This window comes from Orcinus orca, chromosome 6, assembly GCF_937001465.1.
Source record: "Orcinus orca chromosome 6, mOrcOrc1.1, whole genome shotgun sequence".
NCBI lineage: Eukaryota > Metazoa > Chordata > Mammalia > Artiodactyla > Delphinidae > Orcinus > Orcinus orca.
Genome location: NC_064564.1, coordinates 119,247,169 through 119,260,298, shown reverse-complemented (window position 1 = coordinate 119,260,298; position 13,130 = coordinate 119,247,169). Strand labels below are relative to the sequence as shown.

At 63.3% G+C, this 13,130-nt stretch overlaps 1 protein-coding gene across 4 annotated transcripts in view; it reads left to right on the top strand.

The window, feature by feature from the left end:
- The window catches only part of NACC2 (NACC family member 2), a 73,180-nt gene extending 60,275 nt beyond the window's left edge, over positions 1–12,905 (top strand). For all 4 annotated transcript variants that reach the window (XM_033415306.2, XM_033415307.2, XM_004284989.3 and 1 more), the window contains exons 3-6: positions 3,701–3,865; positions 5,988–6,093; positions 6,391–6,488; positions 7,951–12,905. In XM_033415306.2, coding sequence (XP_033271197.1) covers positions 3,701–3,865; positions 5,988–6,093; positions 6,391–6,488; positions 7,951–8,456 — 875 coding nt within the window. In that variant the 3' untranslated portion in view covers positions 8,457–12,905. The remainder of the gene's footprint in view (positions 1–3,700; positions 3,866–5,987; positions 6,094–6,390; positions 6,489–7,950) is intronic.
- Positions 12,906–13,130: the final 225 nt, after the last annotated feature.

Here is a 13,130-nt window from a genome sequence, read left to right as displayed (position 1 = left end):
CCCCCACCCCAGCCCCAGGCCCCACCGTCCACTTCCTGCCTCCGTGGGTCTGACTCCTTCAGGGACCTCACACGAGTGGGTCCTGCAGGCTGTGTCCGTCTGTGTCGGGCTCACCTCCCTTGTGTGATGTCTCCCCTGTTTGGGTTCAGGCAGGTGTCGTGGTGGGGGCAGCAGGACCTCGAAGGCACAGCCTGGACCCCTCTTCCTCTCTAGTTAGAGACCCTGCAGGGCCCACCATGCACCCTCTGAACACACTGGTGTCTTCTTTGGCCCTTGTGGTCTGAGGGAAGCTTCTGCCTGCCTCTGTCCCTGCTGCCCATTTGCCCAGATTAGCTGCTGTTCCAGATGGTTCCATCGGGACCTTTACCACCGTGACTCACCTTCCCTACACACAGAGGGACTGCTCACCCCCCCGATACAAACAGCTAATTGCTTTCACGCGCTTCTCTCCAAATTTCACGGGGCCTAAGTATTTGGAGCCCACGATCCTAGAAACCAACGTTATAAAGGGTTATAACCGGGGCTGTTGACGATGCAGGCGGCCGCCGGGTCCCCCTGTGCGCAGGGAGACCTGGGTGTGATCCGAGGGGTGTCTGCAGGCTGCCACACCCCTGCCCACAGCCCACCGAGGGGTCTCCCATCACCCTTGCCGTCAGGCACTGGAGTGACCCCGCCAGAGGCCGCCGGGGAGACTGGAGCGGCCCCGTCACTATGGTGCACAGACTCTCCTGGGTTTCCAGAACCTGTCTGTAACTCGGCACCCCTCCCTAGCAGGAGGCCGCTGGAAGCTCGGGCCGGGCCGTGGGGGGTAATTTGGGGCTGGGGAGGGCCGGGGGCACATGGAGCAGCTCAGAGCACCTTTCCAGATGAGCCGCCGCTCTGCTGGTATTTTTAGCGGGTGCAGAGTATCCGGCACATGGCGGAGCAGAAATAGAAGTGGTTCTTTTGGCTCTTCTGGATCTGACAGCCTCTGGCTCTCGGGGAGCCGTGCTGGGGCTGGGGGGGCGGGCGTCGTGTGGAGCGCAGACAACTTCTGCTGTTTGGAGGAACATCGAGGCCGAGGAGTTGTACGTGGGGATTATGTCTGCTGGTGAGCGCTCTTTATGTAAATGCCACGGCGCCAGCCTCGGCGCCCTGCTCCCGAGTCTGCGTCTGCGAGTGTAATCACAGCAGACTTGGCGGAGGGGGAGGGGAGGGGGAGGGGCGGGCGGGTAATTATGTTTTAAAATATCATCCGGGTTGTTTTTCCTGTGCTCCCTGAGCCCCTGGGTAATTCCAGGTTTGGAAGGTTCTGGCGGCTCTCTGCTGATCTGCCCCCACCCACTGTCAGCGTTCCCCAAACATGCCAGGTGGGAAATGCTGCCCGAACCCCCCGAGCGGCCACCCTTCGGACTTCTGCCCTGAGCTGTGCTGCAGCCTCCCCCAGGGCTGGGCTGATTCAGGAAAACTCCCTCCTTTGAACTGGAACTGGCCGCCGACAGGCCGAAGGCACCGCGTGCCACCCTCACCCTGTGCATGCTGACAGGTGCCTCCCTAGGAACGGCTGAGCCCCGAGGGGACAGGGGGAGGGGTGGCCTGGGGGTCCCCTGGTGGGGACTGGGGCTGACTCCGGAGCGGGTGATTCCAGACCCAGGCCGGGTGGGCTAGAGCAACAGGTGGGTCCCCAACCCATCCTCCGGGCTGGAACTGACCATCCTGCCTTCTCCCGCGGGACTCGCCCTGTGGTTTGGGGGGTGCTGGCCCTTCAGGGACTGGGCAGCCCTGACCTTTCCCCCACAAGAGCTTGGTGCAGAGATAACTAGGGGCTAATCCATGCTCACACGGTGCCAGGTCTGGGGCTTGGGCACCCTTCCTTGCCAACCTCCCCCTCCTGAAGGGCTTCCAGGTCCTTCTCCCAGCCCCACCTGGCCTCCCCCAGACTTAGGTGCCTCTGCAGAATTTCCCTGTGACCCCAAAGGGGTGTCAGTGCAGAGGGGATGGGACACCGGCCAGCCCAAGGGGCTGCCTCTGACCATCTTGGAGTGGCCTCTGGACCCGCCGCAACAGGCTCTGCCACTCAGCCCCTGCCCTGAGGCTGCTGGAGGAGGGCTTCCAGCCCAGCCTTGCCCTCTGGGTGTCTGAGCCCTGGGAGGTGCGCTCTCCCCCACAGTGGTCACTGAGGCTGCTAATGAGAGCCGCTGTCCTCAGCAAGGAAAACCCAGCCCCGGGTGGCCATCAGAGCAGCCCGGAGCCTTTCCAACCTGCAGACCCTGCCTGGGTGCCCGCGTGACGGGCGGGTGCCCGGGGGACGGGCCCTGGGGCCTTCACCTGCAGGCCCTGCTGCTCAGTGTGTGGCGTGGGCCCGCCCTGGAGCAGCTGTGATTTCTCAACGACGACAGCTGCCGGGAGCAGGTGGCCCTCCCAGGAGTGACCCAGGATCGCCATGTGCTGGGGACACAGGAGGGAGGCCGTGCCCCTGCCCTGTGTCTGGCCAGGATGGCTTGAGTGCGGGCCGCAGGGTGAGGGGTGCTGGACGGGTGGCCGTGTGTGAGCCTGAACGGGGAGGCCGGCCTGCGGTAGAGCCCGGCCGGGTACAGGCCTCCAGCTGACCGTGCAGTGGGGGCCGGGCATGTGATGCTGCCTGGGCTGCTGGCGCCGGGCAGGAAAATGAGGAGGGGACGGGGGGCAGGCGCAGGGCAGGAAGTGGGGGCCTGCTTGTAGGGTCTTGGGGCGCCGAGCCTGGTGAGGTGGGGTCCTGCCCACCATGGGGGCCTCCACGTGGCCGCTGCCCTCACCCGGCCTGGCCACCTGCTGAACCCTCAGGGCTGGGCACTCCCTGCAAGCAGGGGGCAGGCCCTCGGCCTCCCAGCGCCTGGGGAGGCACCTGGGTGTGCTGGGTGCCCAGCAAGTGCCCGATAGACTGGCCCCCCCCACCCCATGAGCCCGAGAGGTAACCCCCAGCCCAGCCTTGAGCCCCTGCAGAGGGCCTGTGGGTAGGTGGGTGGTTAGGAGGCCGGGCGGGGGGACGGGGCCGAGGCCATGCTCTGCTGGGTGTCCCGTGCGTGGTGCTCGGGCTCAGGGTGTGACACGGGGACTCCGAGGGGGCCTCCCCCGCTCCCCATCCTCCCGCCCCATCATAGCTGCAGGTGCTGGCGCGCCTGGGGGTCCCTGGATGACCCCCAGTAGTAGTTTGTCAGGAACCTCCCCAGACGGCCCGGAGGCCCGGAGCCGGCGTGGAGACGGCGTCAGCGCTGCCCGGCCGCCACCGCCTGGCTTTACTGGTGGTGAACACTATGGCGCTGCTCTTGGCCAGGAATGCGTGGTGCAGCCTCTGGGGGCGGGGTGCCCACGTGCAGGGGGGCTGCTGTGAGGAGACAGGCTGGGGAGCGGTTGAGTACAGAGCTGTTCCCCTCCCCCGCTCTGCCCAACCTCCGCCCTGCCCCCACCCCCAGCCCGGAGCCCTCATTCCCGCTCGCCCTGCAGGCCTCAGCCTGCTGGACATCCCCACCCTGGGAGCCTCCCAGGCCCCCAGCGACTTGCTCCCAGGCCGGCTGGGAGTCCCTCGCCTGCCTTCTCTGCTCTCCGGTTCACTCGGGTCCTCCCAGCAGGGGCAGCACCTGGTGGGCGGGGAGGGTGGGCATGCGGCAGGCCTGGTCCGGGCCTGGGTGGGCAGGAGGGGAGCTCTGCTGTGTCCCTGACTGGGTGGCCTCTGGGCCCACAGTGCAAGAGAAGCCGGAGCCCGTGCCACTGGAGAGCCGTTCCTGCGTCCTCATCCGCCGCGACCTGGTGGCCCTGCCCGCCAGCCTCATCAGCCAGATCGGGTACCGCTGCCACCCCAAGCTCTACTCCGAGGGGGACCCCGGCGAGAAGCTGGAGCTGGTGGCAGGTGAGGCCTCGCCCCCACCCTGTCTATTGTATGCAGCTGCCCTGCCGTTTATTTTTTCTTCCGAGCTGTGAACAATGGACTCATCACCAGTCAGTCAAAAAAAAGAACATCTTAAATTTCCTCTAATTTCCTTTTAGAAGAATGTGTCATTAAGAGGAGTTATTCAATTGAATTAATTTAGCATTTTAATTGAATCCCCTGGGCTGGTCGGGCTTCTGATTGGCAGGGGCTGCAATCATGATTGTGTTTTAATTTAGGTCGGGGATAAAACCAAGTCCCCCCCACCCCACCTCCAGCTCCCCAAGTGTCCAATTGCCTCGTTCGAGGGGTGAGTGACCAGAGCTTCCAAACGGCAGCTCCCAGGCAGCAATGGACTTGTTTCTTCTGTAAAAACAAACAACATGGTGGGGTCCAAAGCCCCTTAGGGCTCGTGCCTGTCAGAAATATTTATCTTCTCAGTGTTGGGATTCATTCGGCCTCACAGCTCCTTGTAGATTTTTTTCAGTCCGTGCTGTGAGGATTGTGGGATCTTAGTTCCCCGACCAGGGATTGAACCCGGGCCCTCGGCAGTGAGAGCGCAGAGCCCTAACCGCTGGACCACCAGGGAAGTCCCTCCTTGTAGACTTTTAAGGCTGTCTGGCGGGAAGATGAGAATTGATGGGGCCTTGCCTCTTCCTCCGTGAGCTGCTGGGCCATCACTCCTGACCGGCACCCGCCTGCCGCGCCTGGGCAACGTTATGGGGTTCCTTCTGCCTGAGCCGTCCCCCCTTCTGGAACCACGCCTCAGCAGGCGGCCTCGCCTTTCAGCCGACAGGAGGGCAGCTGGGCGGTGTTGGCTGGTCTGGGTGGACCTGGGTGGGGTGGGGATGCCCCCGGCCATGCCCGAGCCCCCCGCCCCTGCTGCCTGGCGTCGTTCCAAGCAGCACCCAGCTCCTCTGTTCAGGGAGCGCCAGCGTCAGGCTACACCGGGTTCTCGGGGCCCTGGGGATGGGTGTGGTCCCCAGGGAGGCCTGTCTATCAGTTTGGGGTTGGGAAGGGTGCAGGCCGGCCGCCTTCCCTGGCCAGGCCCCACCTGGCCCCAGGCCTCCTTCTAAGCCCCCCTTTACAGATCTCCCCACAGCGAGGGGGCCGTCCGGCCCGTGTGGCTCAGGGTGGCCTGCCCTGCCCTTGGGTTTGAGCCTCTGCAGACCTGGGGTGGGGTGAGGCCCTGCGGGACCCTGGGTGTGTCGTGGCCGGAGACGCCCGATGGTGGTCTCCATCTGGAGTCAGCCGCGTGCTGCTTAACCGGTGCCTGTGGGCTTCTCTGGAGACCTGGCTCGTGGGGAACAAAACGTTAAGCCGGGGGAGGGCCCCCGAGGCCGGAGTGGCAGCTTTCACAGGGGTCCTCGCAGCTCTGCCCTGCCCCCCGCCGCCCAGAAGGGAACCATGTTCATGTTTTCCGATGAGGAGATTCAGCACGTGCCCTGTAAAAAGTCAGATCGTAGACAGAGGCCCAGATGAGGCCCTGCAGGCGCCCGTGTTCTTCACGACGGCTGACTCTTGCAGAAGCTCCTCTCCACGGGCAGCGTCCAGGGTAAACAGGCCTCCCCGAGGCTCCTGTCCTCCCTGTCCTTCGTTGGCCTGAGCCCTGGCGGGGGCCCGGCCTGGCCAGACCGCGGGGTGAAGAGCGCTGCGGGGCTCACCGGTCCCGTCTCCGCCCTGGGCCGGCTCTTCCGTCCCGGCACCCGGAGAGGTCAGTGCTGGGCAGGGGGGAGCTGCAGCCCGACCTCCATGATTCCAGCTCCCATCACTGCCCACGGCTCTTCGGTGTTCAGGGAGAACTGAGAGGCAAGATGAGTGTTTCCCAAACGCAAACGCAGGTCGGCTCCAGGCCACCCCCTCGAGGCTGGGAGGGCAGTTCGGGGACAGCCCTTTGAGGCATGTGACCAAGGCTGCCTGCTCCTGGTGACAGGGCCCCAGTGCAGCGGGGAAGGCCTGGAGCGTGGGGTCCCAGGCCTGGAGGGGGGCTGCCCCAGACCCTGCCTCACCCGCGGGCCGCCCGCCCCGGCCGCAGCAGCCCCTGGGCTGCCCGTGGCCCTGGGCCTGGGGCTGAGGGCCTCCCTTCTGTGTGTGGCGGCCGCAGGCTCCGGCGTCTACATCACGCGTGGCCAGCTGATGAACTGCCACCTGTGCGCGGGGGTGAAGCACAAGGTGCTGCTGCGGCGCCTCCTCGCCACCTTCTTCGACAGGTAGGTCCCCCGCGGGCCCTGCGGTCTCTAGAATCTTCTCTAGACGAGGCCCTGCGTCCAGGCTCCCCCACCTTCCCGACCTCACAGGTGTCAGCCCGAGGCCGTCGGCCAGACCCGGGTCTGGGGAGGGCTTGTGGACCCCCGTCCCCGCAAAACGAAGAACCACACCGGCTCCACGCCACTGGGGGGGGGCTCCTTCCCCTAAGGGGCGGTGGGGCATGCAGGCAGGGACCCCGTTCCCGTGCGTCCCCTCCAGCCGGCAGCCTCACGCTGCCCCCCTTCCTGTCCTCCCTCCAGGAACACGCTAGCCAACAGCTGTGGCACGGGCATCCGCTCGTCCACCAGTGACCCGAGCCGCAAGCCGCTGGACAGCCGCGTCCTGAACGCTGTGAAATGTAAGAGGAGGACTGGGGTCTCGGGGGTGGGGAGGCGTCTCGAGGAGCTCCAGGAGCCCCCAGGCCCTCGGATGTCAGCCTGGGAAAGGTGGCTTCTCCCCAGGAGCAAGCCGGGCCGCAGGGTCGAGGGGGAGAAAAGAGCAGCTCGCGGGGGCCCGGTCTCGAGGTGTTAACATTCTTGGTAGGTTTCCAAGCGTGATGAATTCAGCTGCGAAACTATTTTAATATGTGAAATAGATCTAATTTTCCTTTTGGAACAAAACCGCTTATTTACATTTTGGGGTTATTTTGAGCCTTTGCCATCTGCTCGGCCCGCTTCTGCCTCCCGCTGCCAGGCCCGTGGGGGCGGAGTCTGGTCCATCTCGGTGGCAGACCGCCGCCCCCGTCCCCCCCTGCACCCCCCAGACGAGGAGGAAGCCACCGGTGCCCGGCACGGGCCAGCCAAGAGCACGTCCTCCTGTAGCTGTCGGCACGCGAAACACTGTCTTAGTTTTCTGGCTTAAAAAATCTCTCTTGTGAGGCTAATTCTGTTTTAGAGCAAAGAGGGGCCTTTGCAGCCAGTAATCGCGTCCCAAAGCACGGGTGGGGTGCCGGCAGCGGCTCTGGGAAGAGCCGAGAGGGGGTGCAGCTGGTGTTGCCCCAGAGCAGGGCTCACAGTGGAGGGGGCTCACCCTGGGGGCCCCGCCTCTGGGTTCCGTGCTGTTCGGAGAGCTGGGTCTTGGGGCTCCTAGAGGAGAAGCGGGGAGAGGGCGTATCGTTCTTATTGCGGTTGATGACGCCACTGCTGGGCTGGGGTCTCCGGGCCGGGCACTGGGCTGAAGACAGGTGTCAGCCGGCCCCCTCCTCACTCCATGCCAGCCCTTTGATCGGGCCCAGAGAGACCCGAGCCTCTCAGCTGAGTGGGTGCCCAGGCCCTGCCCCGATTCCCACTCCACCAGGGCAGGGATTCTCAAAGGCTTGTCTGACCAAGGATGCAAGGTGGGTGGGACAGAGTGGGAAAGCGAGGTCCAGAGATGGGGGCCCACCCAAGGCCGCACTGCCAGCCAGTGGTCCGGAGGAGCCAGAGCCCCCTGGGCCCTCTGTGCTCCCGCTAGAGCCACAGGCTGGGGTCCTGTTTGCTCTGACTGCCCCTCCCCTGAAGGTTCCCCCAGGCTGTCCCAGAGGAGCAGGGTGGGGCTTCCAGCAGTGAGAAAGGTGACCGCTGGTCTTCAGGCTGACCCAGGAGAGGCCTCGGTGGCCCCGTGGTCTCCCTTGCCAGAGGGGAACAGAGTGGAGGAGACCCTGGAGGTGCCCGGCCTGCCCCACTGGCCCCGCGGCGGCCTCTCCAGCCCAGAGTGCTCTGCCCCCGGCTTGTCCAGGGTATCTCAGTCCCGTGGCCCCTCAGGAGGCGGAGGGCCGGCATCGTGGGATTCCTGCGGGTGGGCGGCCGCTCACGCCACCTCCCGACGCCCTGTCCTTGCAGTGTACTGTCAGAACTTCGCCCCCAGCTTCAAGGAGAGCGAGATGAACGTGATCGCCGCGGACATGTGCACCAATGCCCGCCGCGTCCGCAAGCGCTGGCTGCCCAAGATCAAGTCCATGCTGCCCGAGGGCGTGGAGATGTACCGCACGGTCATGGGCTCCTCGGCTGCCAGCGCGCCCCTGGACCCCGAGTTCCCGCCCGCCACCGCGCAGGTGTTTGAGCAGCGCATTTATGCCGAGCGGCGGGGCGACGCAGCCGCCATCGTGGCTCTGAGAACTGACGCTGTGAATGTCGACCTGGGCACCTCCACCAACCCCACCTTTGAGGCCGGCTCGGAGGCCGACGGGGCCGGCTCGGTCGTCCAGGAGGTGGCCGCGCCCGAGCCGCTGCCCGCCGAGGGCCAGAGCCCCCCGCAGCCCTTCGAGCAGGGCAGCGCCAGCAGCAGCCGGCCCGCGACGCCGGCCGCAGGGAGGAGACCGGAGGGCCCGTACGCAGGGACCTTGTAGGGGCCCGAGGCCGGACGGGGCGCCAAGGCGGGTACTGAAGCTGCTTGCATGCGTTACTAATACAGACAGATGTGGTCAAGCCACTTACCTACTGAACTGCTACTGTTGCCTGAAAAAAATGTGATTTTTATTCTGCTTGTATTTAAAATTCATGAAGGAAACAAATGCATTCGTTATACTGTAAACGATTAGGCCCCTGGCGACCTAGTTGCGAGGAAGGTCCCGGGGCTCCTTTTTGATATTCGAGAGGTTAGTCTCCACGTTGTAGCTTTCCCTCCTCCTGTTCGGGGAGGGGGCGAGAGGCCGCCAGACCCTGGTGCCTGGCCTCCTGCCCCCACGGCTCCCTCTGCCTGGGGCGAAGCCAGGGGCCTGTGGGGCGGGAGCACGTGTCTCGGGACCCTCGTTCCTTTCCCGTGGGGACCCCCCCACTCCTCCGGGACCACGGGCCAGGGCTGGGCCCCCAGGGGCCAAACTCCTTGTTCTCCCTTCTTCCTGAGACTCGGGGCTCAGGCCCGCCGGGTCCGCCGTGCGTGTGGGGTGTGGGTGTGTGTGCGGAGCGTGTGTGAGCATATGCGGGGGCGGTGGTGACGGCACAGTGGTGGGCTGTGCTGGTCACTGTGGGCGGTGGAAACGATCTGGGCTGCGTCTGCTTTCCTGCCCCGCGCCCGTGGGGTCTGCCCGACCCCTGCGGCTCCATGGACCCTTGGTCCACCTGGGACCCAGGGCCTGGGCCGCCGGCCCTGGCACCTGCTGGCTCCAGCCTGGCCACCCGCCCGGCCACCCGCCCACCATCCTGTGAGGTGGGGCCGCTGCCCCGGGGCAGCCCACGCAGTCCGCAGCCACGTTGGGTTTATGTTTGTTTGTTTATTTGTTTTCGTCTTAATTCAGATCTATTTCATGTATGGTTTGGAAACTTTCAGACCCAAAAGAGCAAAAAAATTAGGGAGGATTGGGGTCCCTGCCCCAACCCACTACGGCTTGGGGGTGGGTCCACCTGGATACCATGTCCCCCTGCCCGCCCCGGCCAGGTCCCACTCACCTCCTGTTGAAGTGCAGCCGGGGTGTGTTCCGGAGGAAGGGAGCCGGGGGCTGGGCTGGGGCTGGAGCCAGGCCCCTCGGTGCTGGGCTCCCCCGGATGTGCTCCGAGCCCTGGGGTATGCGCGCCTCTGACGCGGTGGGTGGATGGGTGGATGGTGGGCACAGGCCTGAGCTGGGGCGATTTGCAGGTGCACGGGTTCTGGAATGCATGGCGGGCGGGGTGGCGGGGGCGTGGAAGTGTTGGTTTGAGGCTGGAAAGCTCACTGTGAAGTTTAATTGCTGTTTGCGGGGAGGGGCGCAGGCTGTCCGAAGTGCTCGTGTCCAGATGTCCAGGGGCTGCCTTCCCCTCGAGTCCCAGGCAGCCCCCAGGCCTGGCCAGAGGCACACCCCACCCCCAGCCTTGAGCGGGCCTGCTGCTTCCCCCCCGTCTCGTCCCCCTGTCGGGCAGGTGTGGCTCAACCCTCCTGACCCGCAAAGTGGAGCCGCCCTCGTGTGGGTCCCAGTGGGAGGCAGCCTGGGGGACAGAGCGGGGGGCTAGGCTCGTCCTGCTGACCGCAGCCCTCCCTTGTGGAGGGCCCTTGGGGGAGACCTGGGGGGTGGGCGGGGGCGCCTTCCAGCCAGGCCACACAGGTGCCTGCCCTCCAGAGAGCGCTGATGGCTCCGGGCCGGGGTCGGGGGACCCTGGGTGGGCACTGGCGCAGGGAGGGCCGAGCCCTGTGGTCCCGGCCCAAGGGGCTGCAGCTCCTTCCTGCTGGGGCTTCGGACCAACCACCTGGCCCAGAGGCGGGCCTCCTCTGTCTCAGGCCCAGGTGGGATTGGAAATGGCAGGGCCCCCCCCCCCAGGCCCACAGCCCACCAGGGGCCAGGACCAAGTCCTCCTGGAGTTGGGAGGAGGCCACACCCCCTAAGCTGTCAGGAGGCTGTGGGGCGGGGCGTGGTGGGTGAGGCAGACCCCACCGTCCCCCGCTCCAGACGGAGGTCCCCTCATCTGTCCCTGCCCCACGTTTGCACTTTCATTCCACCATCCCTGGGGACCTTTGGGGGCTGGCTGCCCGTCCTGGCTGTTGACAGAAGGGCTCGCTCTTCCCTTCTCCACTCCAAGGTGGGCACGGCCCTCACCCGAGGCCAGGACGAGGAGGGGTGCCGCTGGTCCAGCGGGGGAGGCGGGGGCCTCCCTGAGACGGCGGCCTCCCTGAGACGGCCTCACTGCCGCTCAGGCTAGCACAATGTCCCGTGACCTCTGTCCTTTCATTGTTTATAATCGCCGTCTGTTTTGTTGTTCTGGGTAAGGAAGGCAAGAGCTACAGGTGAAACTTTAATAATAATCAAATGTGAATGGGTTCTGAGCTCTCCCTGCGCCCCGGGCGGGCCAGGCCGAGCGTTTTGCACTAATGTGTCCCGCGGTGGACGTGGGTTGGGAGCGTTGCAGACGGGCGTGGCTGATGACTGTATCTGCCGGGGCGCTCCCTCTGCGTCCTGAATGTTCCTCGGGGTGGGCGGCGGCGGGCCTGGGCTCGGAGGGGCCTTCCAGAGTGCCTTAGCATCTTCTGATCATTTTTCCCAAGGAAAACCAATTAAGAGAACCAGACCCTCCCCCTCCTCTGTTTACAAGACGACTAATTCCTGTCCTGTGAGCGTGATCCTGACTCACCCAGACCCTGTAGACCGAGAGACAAGCCACTCAGTATTTATGAGATGTCTGCACCTTTATCCCTAAGCTTGACTATTAGCAATACGCATATAACTGCATAGAGTCTATTACATAGAGCTAAGTCCTGTCAGCGCCTTTGGAGGAGAGAAGGACTGGGCCAGTCCCAGCGGCTGTGGTGGGCGGCTGGCCTGAGCTCCAGCGGCCACCTGCCTCTCCTGCCCTCCCCGGCGGCCGGGATGTGCCGGGGAAGCAGCTGGGACGAGTGCAAAGGTCCAGGAGAAGGGACGGGAAGATGCGACATACTGTGAGCTCGGTGGGGCCGCCCACGGGGCCGGCGGCCTTGGTGCTCTGGTCTCGCCCAGAGTCCTCTGTGGTTACTTAACCTTGCATTTGATTCGATTGGCTTTCCTTGCCCCCGAATGTGGACGAGAGGCGAGGGGAGAGGCCTCTGAGGTGCAGCCCTTGGCCCCTGCCCGCTGTCCCGGAGCCGGGCCTGTTTCTCCTCCGTGAAAACGCATTCCTCGGCGGCCTTAGAGGAAGGAGGAATGCAGAGAGAGGCTCGCCCTGGGAGGGGTCTGCTGTGTGCCCGGCCCTGACCTGTCCCCATTTGATGGCCGGAACCCTCCAGCACTGGCCCCGTGCGTGCCACCCTAGCCGTTGATGGCTTAGATGGCCCTCCAACGGGTTATCTTTATGGAAATATCTTGCTGCAAGTAGAAAAAGGCCTAGGGCCCATTAACCAACTGAAAACTCAGAGAAAACCTCTGTTTGCCTCTGCCAGCAGTAAACCCTAAACACAGAATTGAGAGTTCAGAGCCGTCCTGAGCTTTAACTACTGTTTCCAAATGTTGCTGCTGCATGAATCTGTCGTTACGTCATCCAGCCAGCTCCGGGCGCGTCACCCGCCGGTGGCCGGAGACCACGGGGGGCTCGGTACAAGGTGTTTCTAACCTAGCAAGGGTTTGTGGGTTCTGTTTGTTTGTTTGTTGTTTTGTTTATTTGAGAAAAACGGAAAGGAAAGTGACGCAGCGTCTAAAGCGTTCAGATCGGACGACCTGCTTGAATTCTGGTCAGTGCTTCCCTGTTAGCGTTTTGCAGATGATTGTAATTTTTATGTCAAAAGAAGCCAAAACTTGCAATACTATTTTTAGCAAAAAAATAATAAAAGAACTAAATATAAAATGTATAAATATTTTTGACTTGAACACTTGGATGGCACTGGGTGCAAATAGACCATTCATCCTTTGGACGGAATGTTTGGGAAAAAAGAGACTTTTGACAAGGAGACGGTTGCTGTAAAGAGTCCATGGAGCGGTTATGTAGTACTGTAACTCACGACTGTTAAAAATAAATCAATAAATTGTCCTGTGCTGTATAAAGGAGGCCTGTTTCACGGTAACACTGAGTTCCATTTCAGCTGCAGAAGAGGCTGGCTTTTTTTGTTTGTTTTACTTTTTTCTTTTTTTTTTTTGTTTTTTGAAGAAGAAGGAGGAAACCTCTGTTTGCTCCTCCGGCGCCTCCCTCTCTTCCGTGCTGCTAATTGGCAGAGTCCAGACTGTTGCTTTTTCGCCACGGCTGACACCGTATCGTAACTCAGAAGACAACGTCCGCCAGCGACCAGGAAACCGAGGGCTTGCAGTGTGCTCAGAGCCGGTTCAGGAGGCGAAATCCGTTACAAACAAACAAAAGGATGTGATCGTTCATTGTAAAGCGCTTTGTAAAATTCACATTTACAGAATAATAAAGTCAGTTCAAACCCAGGTTGCCTGCACTTTGCTCGCCCAGTGGTGTTGGGGGGCGACATTGAGAAGCCAGGGAGGGGGTGGGCTGTTGGAAGCAGGGTGGTCAACCATCCCAGGACACCCTCAAGACCCGGGAGCCCTGGGCGGGGGAAGGGCCATCCCCAGCCTCGCTGCCCACCATCCACACCTGCCCCACTTACCTCCCCCTCCCCCCAGTATCTTACAAGGGAAGGGGGCTGGTGG